Raw genomic sequence first — 15,776 nt, 5'->3', positions numbered from 1 at the left:
ATTCTTTTTATGGCCTCAGAAACTAAATGAAACGCTTGTCAGAGTGCTTCAAAGGCACATACACCCCGGAAAAGTTCGCCGAAAGTTTGCAGACCACCAACTCCTTTTTCTGGGAGTCGAATGCAGCCAGCTGTGCAATTTGCTGGCAAAACTCAACAATTTGTGTGTCTCAAAAGCATAAGGAGTGTCCAGAAAGTTGGGGAGCAGGGCTCCAGCTGAGAGTTGGTCCGAGAACTTTCGGTTGATTGATAGTCCTTTGCCTTTATTTTAGCTAAGAGTCTAAGGATCTCTACAAATCTCAGTCATCGGTAATTTCGCCTTCTTCCAAGGTGTCCTCTTTCTCTGGTTGTTGGGTGAGATCTACTGTAACCACTTGGGAGCGTGTCCGTTTTCTATTCACTCTCGTTCTTATTAGGGCCATATCCACTAAGGGTTGAGGCATGGTAGTGGGAGGCTTGGGAGGCTCCTCTTTCTCATCATCCTCCTCATCCTTAAAAGAAACCGTTTCGCCGGGCGGCAAGCGCTCCACCCAATTGTAGACCCCATTGGCCATGGGCATCCAGAAGGCGATCAGCAAATCGCTGCTCACAAACATGGTGGCTCGCGGATTGAATCGCAAGCAACGCACAGGACCCACATTGTTGCCCTTAAGGACAGCCACGGGGTATCCATCTTGAGCCCGCCAAATGTGAATCCTACCCTCGTCCGCTCCAGAAAGTATGAACTGCGAGTCCGGCGTGTAGGTGGCATCCAGCGGCTGTCTCAACTGATTCGCATACCCTGTGAAGGACTGCTTGAATGTGCCATCAAAGGCCGAGACACTGAAGCACCAGGAGTGATCGGTGCTCAGGAGCATCGTCTTCCCATCCGGGGCAAACTGCAGCTGGGTCCACTTGGCCTTGTCGTTCACCTGGTAGACGAACTTCAGGCACGGCTGCTCGCCCAGCATCCGCACATCATGAATCTCTATGCGTTCCGTATCCGTACTGGTGGCCAGGACCAAGCCGGCGGGATCGAAGGCGACCAGCGGTCCTCGCAGCCTCTTCATTTGGTACGTGTGGGTGGAGGATCGGAAGTCCCACAGATAAACCTGATCATCCCTTCCCACGCTGACGAAGACGTTGTCGTTTCCCGGCTGGCAGGCCAATCGGTGGACGCTCTTCGAATGACCGCTGAAAACTCGGACGCAGTGGCGGCTTTCGAGGTCCAGACAACGGATGGCGTAGTCGTACTGTCGGAGAAAAAATTCAATAAATTTCTAATTAAAATATGTACGAAAAATATGCTATCTTTGTGCAGACTTATGGTTTATCAATGCTTATTTGAGGTTACTTTCGATCTTGATTTTACATTTCCAGGTTTTCTTGTAGGTTTATAGGCTTACATTTACCAAAATTAAATCATATGTTCCCAATTATATTTTGTCTCGGAATCGCTTCCACTTTTATATAATTAATGTACCTATAAAAGATATACATAGGTAAACATTCAAATAATAATGCTCACATTCCATTAATATTAATCTTAAATGAGCAGATGTATTTATTTATAGCATTTATTTTGTTGCACTTTTACTCTTGTTAGTTTGTTAGTTAGTAATGCGGCAGGCATATATCTTTTGAAAATTAAATTCCCTGCTTTCTGCGAAGCTAAACATTTAATTTTTTGCAATTTCTTAAGATGAAAACCAACCCTTTTCTCTTAAACCACGCCACCAGGTCCTTTTGTGCCTTTGGCCTTGTGTACTTTAGCCCCCCACCGAGTGCTCCTTTGAGCCCTCTTACCTTTGAGGTGGAGTGCAGGGCGCGGGTGTTCTGCTGGGCGAAGCAGGCCACCTCGGGAAGGTAGTGGTGCATGTGCACCTGGCAGAGCTCCGTCTGCCGAGTGCTGCTGAAGACGGAGAGGGCCGAGCGGTCGCAGGCCAGCAGGCGTCGTCCGTCCGGCGAGAAGTCCAGCGAGAGCTTGTGCTCGTCCGTCTCCTGGAACACCTTGGCCACCCGGAACTGCCGCATGGCATCGTCGTTCAACCTTATAGACATTTCGATCAAATCTGGCCTGTATTAACAAATTATCCACAATGCAATGTGACATTTGAAGCACAAGCCACTAGAACTGCATACGTCAATCGATAGCCATCGATATAGCATCAAACATGAGGCGAGGCACTCTCCTTAAACAAACAAGGAATTTATAGGCATTGATAGAACCTATGGGTTCTATACTTTTTAAAAAAAAACGAAACCAACCTTTAAAATTATTTTATCAACAAAATGTGTTCCCAAGAGTCTTTAAGTAAAAACAAAATGTTTATGCTATTTGTCCATTTAATAGTTTAATGACTTCTGTTTTGGGCATTAATCATCGGCGTTTTAGGCACAACTCTTATTTCAATTTCAATTTAAAAGCACTAATTGAATAATTTTTTGACAATAAATGGGTAGGAATGCTTGAACCTAGATGAAGTTGATGATCTCGACGTAGAAGCGAGGTGGTATCCCACGATTTCACGATCCTCGATCCTCGCAGATTGGAGCCTTCTCAGAGGAGGCAGCACAGGCCGAACTCTGCGTCGGGCTTGACATTGAGGTGCTGCTGATACTGGCACATGGAATAGAACTTGAGACCGAGGAGCAGCCGTCGTCCAAGCCCACGAACTGGGGTGAAGCGTCCTGAAGCTGTTCGCTGTACCGAGACTTCAATGTAGATGTGGACAGAGCCTCCTTCAGCTCATTCTCATCCGTAAAGATCGAACCGAGGAACTTGTCTTTGAACTGGAATGTTGAGCGTTTGGCCTAGCTCACATTTAAGATTCGAAACATTAAAATTTTTAGTCACATTAATAAATACTGTTCGCCTTAAATTGTCTTGATCATTAAATATAATTAGTAAAAACATTTTTAATGAAATTTTACAAAAATAGGAAGTTGTGTACTGTGTGAGACCTCATGGCTGGACGAACCAGGCCTTGAAGTTTAGAAGTTTACCTACTTTTTTCACTAATGTTGAAACTGTGGCGCGAGAATCTTTAGAATCTGCGTGGCCAAGCTTATTTTAGTTGCTGTCAGAAACGCTTTTACTCAACGAGTAACGAGTATAAATAATTTTAAATATTAAATAAAGCTCCATTAATAGCTATATTATACCTTGCTGAATATTACCCAAGATTAATGCTTCCTTTCCTTTTCCCGAATGGCATGGGCAAGGCTCTTACCGCTGTAATTCAAGTCATTCCACTAACTTGATTTTCAAGTGACTGGACTTTAACTTAAAGCAAACTGATTTGAATTTCCCCGGATCAAGTTGATTAAATCAAGTGCCCAGCCACCTGCCACGCCCAGTGGATCGCCCACTGGCACAGCTGGGATGCATTTTAATTTCCATTTCGCGACCAAGTCCCAGATAGCCTTGTTCCTCCTCATTGCGTCTCATTAGGGGCGTGGGTGGTGGCTGGTGAGAGCGGGTACTGGGAGGTTGGATAGTTGGTTGGTGGAAATTGAAGGAAAAACAGTCTGCTGAGTTGGCAACGCAGCTCGCCATCAGCTCCTCCAATCTCCACTTGTTGACCAAATGCCAGGAACTTGTTATTTAGGCCGATTTGCGTCATTAGTGCAGCAACGGACCCGGTTTCCACCCGCCGGGAAAACCAGGAAACGCGGAGAAAACCCAAGAACTCAGAGTCTAGGCACCAGCTGTCGAGTGGGCAAACATTTTTGGCACTAATAATTGAGGGAAATTCCAAGAGTAGAAAGTGAACTTTTAGTTGGCGATTTAACTTGGAGAAAATGAAAAGTTTCTATCAAGAATTTTGTCACTGTATTAAACAATTGTTGGCGAACTATCTTAAGCAACCGAAATTAACAATTTATTAGTGCTCCATAACAGCTTTTCAGATGACTGATAAATCAACCATGTATGATAAACAAATTAATGTCCTAATTACATTTTTATGCTTCAAATACAAATTCTTTATTTGCTTTAATTGAAAATTGACAAAAAAGTTAATGTTAATAAATTTATTTAGGAAACGAGTCATCAAGCGTCATGTTACTATAATTGTTGGGTTCAAAACAATTTTTAATCTATATACTTGAACATAAAATTTGTTGATTCTTTACCAGCAGCATGAATTAATTCTTTTGAAAATTGTATTTACCTTGGGAAATTTATTGTTCTAAAAAATAAAATTTTTACAAATTCTGTGGGCTATAAATCATAAATATACATTGTTCCCTATTTTCCATCCATAGATTTGACTTGAGGCTGTTTAATAAAGGTCCTCGGATGACTAGCTGCCTACCACAATGAGGTTCCCCTTCAAAATGCGGACTTGTGCAGTGACCTCGGGTTTAGCACCTGGCCATATCAATAGCGCCGACCAGGTGATTGTGGTCGCAGTGGACTGCGGACTGAGGAGCTGGATGACCCTGATGACAGGGCGGATGCGACTTGGCCCGAAGGCAAATGTAATTGTAATGTAAGCGGAAATAAGCGCCGCGAGGACACGCAGTGCTCACTCCCATCTGGCGTCGCATTTTAATTAAAATTTATAAGCCTTGGTCGGGGATTTGGCACCGAGCCACAGGATGCTGGATGCTGGCTGCTGGCTGTTCGGAGGACCAAAGGGCTGGGGAGCAGGACCAGGATCCCGAGCAGTCATTGCCGGCACGGCGTTTTAAGCTTTTAAGTTGCGGCGGATTTGCGAGGCTTTCGGAATCGGATTTTATGTGAAAATCAACTGCGGTGCGCATAAATTAAAAATCAGCCCGCAAAAACAAAAGCAAAATAGCGGCGGAGCCTATGGGCGAATTATTTGTAATTAATTTGCCATATTAGCTTTCTCCCACCGCCACAGGTATTTCCATTGATCCCAGGTGCAGAAAAAAGAGAAGAAAGCCAACAAAAAATGGCTCGGCAATTTGCGGCTTTGATTGTCGAATTAAATTAAATTTATTTAAACAGAAACAATTTCGCATTATCGTTATTATCCTTTTGAATGGCTCTTGCCATAATTGTTTTCAATCAAATGTTATTAATAATATCAATTACGATTCTTTAGCTCTTGTAATGAATGGTAAGCAATAAAAGAGTAACATCGAACCTATGGTCGCAATAAGTGGTTGTGCATTGAATAGATTTCAACTTATTCGAATTTATGAGAACCACTTATGCTAAAAACAGTTTGGCTTTTGGGATTATACATTTGATAACTTATAAAGGAAAAATGCGCTTAACGATTTAAAAAAAGAGTTATTTCAAGCACTGTTAAATATTTTGAATGAATATATACCCTTTTAAACGAATATTTTCCATTTAGAATTGATGACCTTCTCTTCCTTAAAATGATCTTCTCGTAAATAAATCCTCCACAAATGTAAAATAAACATTTGTGGCATACTGCGATTTACCATCGAATATCCAGTCTATCAGAAGTAAATACCCTCCAGTTGGAAAACTCACAGGAAACTCAATGCGGTAAAAATCGCTAACCACTTGTAAGCCCTGCAAGTGCACTACATTAAGACGGTCTATCGGGTTTCGAAAGGCCATACTACCACATAAGGACAGGTGTGGTTCACCGTCGAAACATTCCTGATCAAGTTCCAAATCATCTTGGCAAAGGGCTGGTTTCGTCTCCTCATAAACTCGCAGGCATCGAAAGTATAATCAAATAAGAACGGCTTGTAACCATTGGCCTTCTTCATCATCTTTGAATGAATGAATATATTATTGGCTGGCTCTAGGAACGTGGCATTGATATGCAGGCTGGTCTTGTTCCGGGAATAGGCCTTCAGGCGGCAATAATGGATATCAACCCACGATTTGTTGTAGGTCTTGCAAACGGCATTTGTCATTTTAACAGATGCAGCCTCCTGAGAGAAGAAATACCTAATTAGTATGCATTTAAATTCTCCTTTCTCCTCTTACACTACAGACTAGAAAAGCAACTAGCAACGATCCCACAAAAATGGTAGTTCTATGATCCATGGCTGAGTGCCATTATTAAACTGTCCACAAACATACTTTTCGGTTGACTTTACGTATAAATAAAATCTCTAAGCTTCGATTAAGCTGCCATCAATCATAATAAGCAAAAATGCTTAAATGTTTTTATACAAAAAGCAGTCAAACGGAAAATTATATAATTTTGGCTACGCTGGCAGCTTCAAGAATATTTCCCATAATAATACAACAAAAAAGCATGATATAGACGGCTCCGACTATTGGATACCCATTATTACGGTAAAGTGCGAGGGAGATAATTCATACCCATTTTATTCCGATAAAGCACACTATCTATTTTTAGAATTCGTACATTTTCAGTGTACAATTGTGGGTATTCGATTGGTTACCCACCTTTTCACCACGGGCCACAATCGTCACAAACTTCGCCTGGCGGGGATTACTGTCCTCGGTGGCCTTATCATGGCACCACACACCCAGGCCAGCAGACACACAGAAAGGGGTCAGGATGGCCAAAACCAAACTGGTGGCCATTAATTGCCGCCTTTCGATTATCCTTGCGACAAATATCCATTTGGCAGGCGGCCAGACAGGAATGCTGTTGGCCCAAAGCTCTGTTTACTGATATTTTATGCGCCATCCTGCACTGCAATTGCACTAATTGCAATTTTAGGCACGTTCCCCGGCCATTTGCATAACACGAATTCGCCATTTAATTGTTCAAAAAATGGATTCAAAATTTCCCCATGCACATGTCGTCGAACGTGGTGTCAAAAACCAGGAGAGATGTGAGGATGAACGAAAAAATAGAATTGAATTATAAATCTGTTGGCTGGCTGGCGATTTAATTGCGCCATGTAGGTTACAAATCGAAAATCCGGTCCAATGGATTTTTGTTGTTCGGCCAAAGTGCAATTTGTTGTCAAGTTTTGAATGAATTCCTTAAGAGAGCATAAATTCTACAGGCACATGGTATGAGAGGCGGGTGAGGGAGTGGCCTTGGGAATATGGGGTGTCAAGTTTATTGCGAACTGGGGGTGGGGACTCCCAGAGCCACTTGACTTGGCCCAGGCTAAAGGTTCCAAATGGCAGCGCAGCTAAAAATTTGTGCAAATTTTTCAATTTCCAGGACCCGGATCCTGGCGAGTGTCGGTAAATCCTGGCGACTGTGCGTTTGTCAAGCTGGCAGCAACAACAATTGCAGTTCACATACCAGGAGGCGAAGTCAGTCGAAAACCAAAGCCAAAGTTCAAACACAATATCTCAAATATGCACAGGCATGTGCAGGGGCTGTGTGTGTGGTGGTAGGAAGGCTTAGAAATACACTAGAAAGTGTTTAAAAAAATAACAAATTGGGGGAAAAACAGAAATTAAATCCAAAAATCTGCTTGGCTCTACATTTAAGAATACAATTTGAGGATCTTATCAAAAACCTTAGAAAATTAGACTTATAAGAATTATTTTCTCTTTGACACGGTTTGCTTAGAATTTTAACTAATTCAAATCAAGGTTTCAACATTTTGTTTTCTCAAAATAGGAAATGTAATGTTATGTAATATCCATAAAAATACATTATAATTTAGATACAATTTACAATTATAGTTCAACATTTTAATCTTAATAATCAGTTACAATTAAAACTTCCTTATTAATAGTTTAAGCCGTCATATGAAAAATCTCTGCTAAGCCTCTGCCGGCACTCGCACAGCGTACAACAGCAGTCGTTAAGCCTTTGTTTTTTTTTATAAAACAAATTTTTGTAATACAGTAGCTCTTAGAATACTTCTCAATCGGTCTCATAAACATTTTTAACTTGAATAGGTTTTTATATTTTTGTGTAATGCACAGACGATCTATTCTATATTTTTGCCTAGTGTAAGAATGCTCTTCGCAGTACACGCGTTCCCCATGCGTTGCTCAGAAGCCGCCTTGCACCTCTGGAATTGAATGGTCGAGTGCCACGCCCCTGCGAGCCGTAAAAGAAGATAAATGACAGAAGTGAGCCATATCAGACACAGTCAGCAGTTGGCAGCATGGAACCAAAGAGCCAGCAGCCTGCGGCTCTAACTGCTTTGCATTTGGTCCTGCAGGTCGGCACAATTTGCCATCTTGAGGCTGCAGACGTCGGCCATCATCAAAAGGGTGGCCCTGTGACGCCGTGTTCCTGTGTCCCCGAACCCTGGTCAACTTTGCATTTGATTAAAAGCGGATAGCCGCCTCTGATGAATTGCACATGTGGCAGCTCCTTTCGTTGCTCGCCTTTGTGCCCCTATGCCATTATCAGGCGGAGTCAAGGCCCACTCTACGTATACGTGATGCGTATTACGTATACGTACCTCCCATTGCCATTTCCCCAGCTCACCTTCACCTTTCGCCGCTGGCCTAGAGCACACTCGCAATCTCAATGGCCGGGTGGGGGAAAAATTTAATTTAATATTCATATGACTGTAAAACGCTACAAAAGTCGCAAAAAATGAAACGGACAGAAAATGCTCGTTAAATAAAGCAGAAAAAAATTCCAGAAAATAACTGCGAATGTCTGTATGATATAAAAAGGAAAGTAAAATGGAATAAGGGCGTTTGTCACCAAAGCGAAACATAAATACTCTTCGTTTTTATCTAGTTAAAAATTTTATTGTGTTATTTTATGTTATCAATAAATTATGAGCATTTTAAAGGTCTCTCTTGCATTTAAATAAACAACAAAATATTATATTTAAGGGTTCCAATATGATATTGTTTGACCATTATCATAAGGCATATAGAGGCCCTGAAAGCACTGTTTATTTCCTGCCCAAGAGCAATATACCACCGCTATCCAGTCAAAATTCGCTCGGTAAGATCTGTCGTCCAGAAATATGACACTGAGCTGCCGAGTGGGCGGTTCTTCGTGGGGTATTGCCGCCCCCCGAACGTCACACAAAGTAAACACGCTCCGCACTCGGCAATGACAGTGGGCATGGAAATTTATGGCTCTCGCCCCCGAAATGCCAGACTCTAGACTCCCTGGCCAGACTGCCAGGCGTTGGAGTTCCGAATCGGATCCCTGCATCCCCGTATCCGAATCCGAGTCCGAGTCCGCGGCGCATTAAATTTCGGCGGCAGGAGGATGTCTGCCATGCAACATGGCAAACTATGGCACTGACAAAAGTTGCAAAGTTGGAAATGTTGGCCATGGCCGAGCTCGACATGCGGGTAAAAAGAATTACGGACGCAAATGGAAATACGCGGGAAATAAATTCCAGCACAAGGAAATGCTGTGAAGGACCTCCTCATATAGCAAGACTTTGGTGGCTCGAAATGTACATTTTTTAATATGCATAAATTGCTCACCTATTTTATTTGATTTTATTTTCGGGCAACCAACCGGAAGTCAAAATGACTTATGTCGAATACACTTTACAGATACATTTCAGCTTTTATTAAAAACTTAATTCAAAAAACATTTTTTGAGAGCTCCTTCATTAAAATAAATATGTATTCAGCTTCGAGCTAAATATTTGAAAAAGCTTTTTATACTTAAAACCATTATCCAATTTTTCTTTTGCTTTGTTTCCATTAATGAATAATATTAAACAGTTTATTTTTTATGCAATGCATCGAAACGGATTAAAAATAAAAAACCATTAATCGCAAGCATGCGTGTACACTTCATATTAAAATAACGAGTATATGTAGCTATACGTATTTGTGATTTTTTCGCAACAGTTGATAATGAAAAAAGGCGAAAAAAGTTAAGAAGTAAAGCGGCTTGGGCCTTCAGTGCTGACAGCGAATTTCACAGTGGCCCACAGTAATTGCACTTCCTGTTTGTGTGTGTGTGTGTTTGATGGCTGTCAGTTTGCCCGTCCTCTTGACAACGAGTGTGTTTGTGTGTGTGCCTGGGTGCGAAGTGCGAGAGTGTGTGTTTGCCTGAGACAGGTCCTGCCGCGAAGCCGTTGACAGTTGTCAATGTTATTAGGGATATTAGGGAAGCACCGGAAGTTGGACGAGCATGTGACAAGTATCTCACGCACGCTGGCAAAAAGCGGATTTAAATTATAAACACAACGGACATCTTATCTATAAACATCAATATTTATTTTGGCCAATTAGATTTTAATATTCCCAGTATCTGCATTTACCGTGAAAGTTAAAACTTTGGGATTCAAATTAAAGAACATTTTTGCTATCAATAGCGATTAGGGGTCTAAAAACTTTATTGAGGAAAGTCTTTGGCCTCAATTAAATAAAAATATTATTAGTTCTTGTACTCTTTAGTTCCAAATTTTAAACTTGGAAAAAAACTGTAGGTATATAAATTGAATTATTAAGCTTGTAGACACTCATAACACTTTACTTTTATATAGATTGAAGTTCCGAAGCTATTTCAGTCATATGACCAAAGCAATAACATCATGCACCAATCCCTATCAGCTGCCTTTGGGCAGCATATCAACTTTACAAGTTATAGGTAAGAAAAAAAGCAAACATAAGGTAACTTTTAATCCAGGCAACCTCCTCTATTTCCACTCTAATTGAGTTCTAACCCCTGACCAGTTACAAGCTTACTCTTCGGCTCCATGTTTCATTCGTATCTAATATCTTGTGGCTGATTCTCTTAAAGTCAAACAGCATTTTCGTTATCTACGCCTTTCCAAGGACTTCATCCACGCTCCCTAAGCTGGATATATCCCACACCACTCACTGCACACGTATTATTTGCGGATTGCGAAACAAATATTGACAAGGCCGTAGATCCTTGGCCTTTTTCTCAGTTCTCTCTAGCAACCATTGTTGGCCAGTTAGCCACTTTAAAGGTACGAATTTAGTTGAAATTGTAATATTAAAGGAAAGAAAATATCTTAAAAATACATGCATAAAAAATGTACTTTTTAAAATTCAAATACAACAATTAAAGTGTATAGAACTACAAAAGAAAGAAGAAAAGATCGTGACATTTTTTCAAAAATAAGTTGGCAAGGGTTTCTTTTACACACAGTCGATATCGTTTATCTCATAAACCCGCATTCTCTTTAACAATTATTATCATGGCTTATTTTATTGATTTGGTCACCCTAATTTTCACCTTGTTGTGCAGAGATACTCTAAGCATTTAAAATTAAAACAAAATTCTGCCTAAATAAGTTTATTCTTTTTTTAAGCTTTCTGTGTTTAAGTTGTTATACACTTTTATATTTTACTTTTTGCCACATATTTTCCCGTCTGGCCTGGGCACCACTGGTCGAAGCCCAAAGAGACGATTCTCTTATTTTTTCGGTCTGCCATATCATGTTCCATGTTGACGCACTAGCACAAAAGCTGAAATTATATTTAAAACTTCTCTTTCTCGCTTCCTGTCTTCCTCTGTGGCTATTTCATTTCTCTTTACTTTTTTTTACTTCTTTCTCGGCTTGTGGATGGCATGTTATTTACTTTTGTGGTCATTGTGGGCCATCCTCGGGGGCCCCCAAAAGCCCCAAAGTTATAATTCTTTAAGTTTTTATCTGCCGCACACATACTTGGCTGCTTAAGTGGGCGTATTCGCAATATCTGGGCTATATGTATTTAAGAGGGGACGCCACTCCAGCCATAATTTTAGCATATTAATGATTTATGACTTGTGAGGGGAGGCAGAAAAGCGCACGAATTAACAGCAACAAGGGCAGCAACAACGGCCCTAAAGTTCCTGTCTATTTTCATTTAGAATTCGCTTAATTTTCATTCGCCGCCCCTAATGAAAATGTCGGACAACAGCCTGCTACGCGGAAAAGTGAAAATTCTCTCCCTGACTCGTTGGGCCACTTTCAATTTTAATTAAGAGTTGAACCTTTGACTCGGCTCATTTAAGGCTCTTCCATTCGGGTTGGTTCTGGGCGCTTTACTTTCAGGCGATTTATGGGCATACAGCAAATTTGTTAAGCTAATGATGCCATTTTTCTGCCCAAATTACCTGGCCAGGCCCACGGGGCGGTTGATCCAAGCCATCTCATCCCATCTCGCCCAGAAACGCACAAATAAAATCAGGCCAAAAATGGGAGAAGGTCGAATGCCCAGAGTCATGTGTGGTTCTTATTCCGTATAAATTGCTCGGAGATGCTGTGAGCTGCTTTTGGAGCTAGTTCGCTTGGGAAGGAAATAAATTGAAAAACATTGGAGAGAAATGAATACTTATGGTCGACATTAAAAGAATATCATTCGAAAGGCTTACAAATTATTTAATCTTGCTTACAAAAGCCTAGCTTTAATTTTCGAATCAACATAGATAAAAAGCCTGGGTAAATCTAAGGTCTTAATTAATCGATGGTTGATCTTTTGACCAATTTTCGCAAATCAGATCAGAGCAAAATATTATCATACCAATATTCTTATTTATTTTCCCCAAATCTCAAATTTTCTAGCTAGTTTCCGCTTCGTCAACTTGATTTTCCATCTCCGCCTTGCATATCAACTATTGGAACTACAGCGCATCGTTTGTCCAGCAAGTTGTGCCAACTCAGCAGAAATATTTGCTGTGGCTTACCGACAAATAAGTACCTGCCATAAAGGCGGAAGATACTTAACCTGAGCCGTTCCTTATCCACCATTTCCGGGAAAATGGCAAACAAGCAGTGGGCAAGACGGATAGTAAAGCTGCTCGTTGATGGCCCAAGAGAACTCGGTCGAATTTCCATTTAATTAGCGGCCACGTTTGTCCAGGCAAAATCACGGCAAATCAGGGCGATTCAGGGCGGCAAGACCAACGGCAGAAATGCAATGAAAGCAAACCAAAGTCTATTAAGCAGGCAAGGCCAAAATGGCAACATAGCGATCCGATTTAATGCCAATAAACCGCGTGAGGCATCGGCATCCGAGCCAGACAACCGGGTTCCTGTAACCGAGTTAACCAGCCAGAACCCAGGCGAAACCCCAGACCAAATAGGGGATCCAAACAATGCTCCGTCGGGGGAAAACTGGGGAAAGGTGGGGAAAGGTGGGGAAAAGTGGAAAGCGGGGAGACAAAGGGCCGGAGGAAAAGAGTAATCTACCAACTGAATGTGCAACATGCCAATGCACATGATGTGTTTAATGGTTAAATTGTTGCTAATTCCATTAGCCGTTTGCTGACCTGCATTAAGCCCACTTGTACGTGTGGTGCACTGGGAAAAATGTCCTAAGGATCTTTCAGTTGGACTAAATCACAAAAATCTGTATATTTTAAAAATCACCTTAATTGCAAATTTGTATCTAAGTGAAGAAAACAAAAACAATATGTTTTAGTAACATTTGCTTATTCTTAAACTGTCATAAGATCCAGCTAAGTTTTATTCTAAATAAGAATTAAACCTTGTGTTAAATACACATAGGCTTAATACAATTCCTATTCTTTATATTAAGAAAAGTATTTATTACGTAAAAAAGCGTAAGTACGCGAATTCTTTAGAAATCTGAAATATTGAACTAATTTAATTTATAAAAAAGAGCTCTTGAATTTTCCTCAGTGTCCCGTTCCCGTGTCCCGTGTGAAAGGATCTACTTGTGGTGGTGTGGGTGTCCGTGTTGGTGTGTTTGTTGTTGCTTCTGTGGCCAAAGTGTTGCAATGCCCCCAACTCCACCGAGGCAAGCAGAAGACCCGGCCAGAACCGAAAGGCGACCCGCTGGCAAATGGAACGTGCACAAATTAATGTTACGTTGACGCAATGTTGGCAAGGCTCGAGTACCGTGACCCCTCGGCCTGCTCCTGCCCCTCCTCGGCCAGCCCACTCCCACCTCGCCCACTTAGCCGCCCACTAAGCCAACCCGCCCGCCTCAAATTTGGCACATTGTTTGCCAGGGTGTGCAGATTTGTCAAACGTGCTTCGGGGTGACGGAGGCGGAGATGTTTGAGCACCGGAGCTGATTGGAAATGCCATACATTTTGGGGCACTCGCAAACGGCCAAGGGCAGCACTCCGGTGGGGATCCTCCGAATTTACAGCCGGAAGAAATTAGCCTGCTGAAATTTTCATTGATTCCAAGGGGTCCTGCATAAGGTTGTTAACTACGGTAATGTGGGCGAAGATTTATGCCACTTTAAAAGCTGTAATCCGACTTGAAGTGTTCTTAATATAATTTATTATAAGTAAAGAATTCTCTGAAAGTATGTAATAGTTATACCTCTTAATCTGATCTTTTATATTAGCTCTCTCCAAATTATTAACAAAATTTCGAAAAAATTTAGATAATAATATGTCATTTAAAGTGGATATCCTTGTTTAAATCTGATCACCATTATTTGTATTCATAAATACCTTATACCTATATAGTTCATATCAAGAAATTAAAAAAAATATACAAATAGAAAGCACTTTATTATCACAAATATGTAATAATTCTGATTAATTCGTTAAAAATTTAAAAATTGTCATACACTTTCAATTGAATTTCCCTGTCTTAATCCCATCTCCATTACTTAACTCCAAAAGCCTGGCCCAAAAGCCAACCCTTTTATCCCTATACGGCCCCTTTCAAGGATTTAAATTTCTGCATCAAAGGTTTTTAGCACCTGAGCCCCCGAAATTAAAAGCCACCCGGCCAAATGATTTAGCCCACAAAAAACCCTAAAACCTGGGGGCGCATTAAATTTGTTTAGTATGTGCACTAAAGTAAACGCGACAGGGCATCAAGCCGCACAAATGGTTATGGGAATGGGAGCCCGGGTTGGGGGCAGGGATCCCCCGTCCCCTGCACCCTGCCGATCCCCCTTTTCGCTACGCTCCGCCAGCTTCATTCAGTTAACGCGTCGCAGTGGCGTAGTTGGCACTTTTCTATTTATTTGCCCATTAACGCTCATTTGCGGTTATCAGGTAAATTGGATAAAAGCCAACGTAGCATGAAGCCTGAGCTGTGTGCCTGTGCCTGTGCCAGGGCCTCCTCCTGCGCCGCCTCCTGTGCCAAATCCCGTCGAAAGTCCTGTTTTCCCAGGCCACCTCCCGTTTCGACCTCTCTGGCACTGCTTATCTTCGAGTGTTGTTGCATCACGAAATGAAGGCTTCGGCTTTGGCTCTGCCCCCGCCACACTGGGCATAAAAAATAGTAATGAGCTTATGAAATTCAGATGAAAAACTGATGAAATAAGCTTATAGATTAATCCAATTAGAGAGGAAAACTGTGGGACCCATTAAAAATGGGCATCATTAAGGGGAAGGTTTCAAATGGGCAGCCATTAATATTAATTATAGGTAAAAATATAAAAAAAAATAAAAATATTTAGCTACAAAGATAAAAATATTTGTATTTATTTAATTAGGATTAAAAATGTGTAAATAAAATACTAAACAATACAATACTAAATTAATTTGTTGTACCATTTTTTTCTCTGTGTGAAAAGGAAATGAAATCTTCCTCCAAGTGCCCTCTGAATTCCTCGCCAAAACGTATTTATTTCGCTTTCGCGTTAACTGCGCGAGTCATTAACTTTTTACGACTGTTTGATCCCGGTCTATCAATCCGCACGCAAATACATATCAAAATTCAAATTGAATCCAAATATTTGCGGTGACAGAGAGCAAACCTTAATTTTGGCAGCAATCCGCAATTCGTTCTGGCCTAATAGAACGACTTAGGGGGGCCACATAGATTTCATATTCCCTTTGTGGCAAATATTTTGGTCCTTCGACGGGCGGGAGAAGAGGCGAAATTTAAATGCGCCATATTGCAAGCTCAAATGAAATTTTGTGGCTTGTTGCGAAACAAAAAGCAGCAAAAAATGTGTGTACATAACACAGAAAGAAAAAAAACGGGCTGCATCACAATGCTCAGGCACACGCGGTGGCATTGTGGCCGGGGATCGGTGCTGTCCTTTGTCCTTCGACGCCG

At 41.3% G+C, this 15,776-nt stretch overlaps 2 protein-coding genes across 2 annotated transcripts; both read right to left on the bottom strand.

Annotated features, from left to right (window-relative positions):
- Nucleotides 1-244: 244 nt before the first annotated feature.
- LOC108028919 (WD repeat-containing protein 82) lies at nt 245-2,066 on the bottom strand. Its single transcript, XM_017100938.3, has 2 exons — nt 1,785-2,066; nt 245-1,231 (listed from the first exon to the last, which is right to left on the bottom strand). The coding sequence occupies exons 1-2, from the start codon at nt 2,037-2,039 to the stop codon at nt 299-301; spliced, it is 1,188 nt and encodes a 395-aa protein (XP_016956427.1). The 5' UTR covers nt 2,040-2,066; the 3' UTR covers nt 245-298.
- A 3,268-nt stretch (nt 2,067-5,334) lies between these two features.
- LOC108028921 (uncharacterized) lies at nt 5,335-5,985 on the bottom strand. Its single transcript, XM_017100939.1, has 3 exons — nt 5,926-5,985; nt 5,553-5,870; nt 5,335-5,499 (listed from the first exon to the last, which is right to left on the bottom strand). The coding sequence occupies exons 1-3, from the start codon at nt 5,983-5,985 to the stop codon at nt 5,335-5,337; spliced, it is 543 nt and encodes a 180-aa protein (XP_016956428.1).
- Nucleotides 5,986-15,776: the final 9,791 nt, after the last annotated feature.

This window comes from Drosophila biarmipes, chromosome 2L, assembly GCF_025231255.1.
Source record: "Drosophila biarmipes strain raj3 chromosome 2L, RU_DBia_V1.1, whole genome shotgun sequence".
Lineage (NCBI taxonomy): Eukaryota > Metazoa > Arthropoda > Insecta > Diptera > Drosophilidae > Drosophila > Drosophila biarmipes.
This window is presented reverse-complemented; position numbering and strand designations above follow the sequence as displayed.

Excerpts from the sequence above, each read along its gene's own strand:
- LOC108028921 (XM_017100939.1), bottom strand. The coding sequence starts at position 5,985 with ATGGATCATAGAACTACCATTTTTGTGGGATCGTTGCTAGTTGCTTTT. Across the intron at positions 5,871-5,925 it reads TTGCTTTTCTAGTCTGTAGT|GAGGCTGCATCTGTTAAAAT; the intron begins GTAAGAGGAGAA and ends TTCTTCTCTCAG. Across the intron at positions 5,500-5,552 it reads ACCACACCTGTCCTTATGTG|GGCTTACAAGTGGTTAGCGA; the intron begins GTAGTATGGCCT and ends GTGCACTTGCAG.
- LOC108028919 (XM_017100938.3), bottom strand. The coding sequence starts at position 2,039 with ATGTCTATAAGGTTGAACGACGATGCCATGCGGCAGTTCCGGGTGGCC. Across the intron at positions 1,232-1,784 it reads CCCTGCACTCCACCTCAAAG|TACGACTACGCCATCCGTTG; the intron begins GTAAGAGGGCTC and ends TTTCTCCGACAG.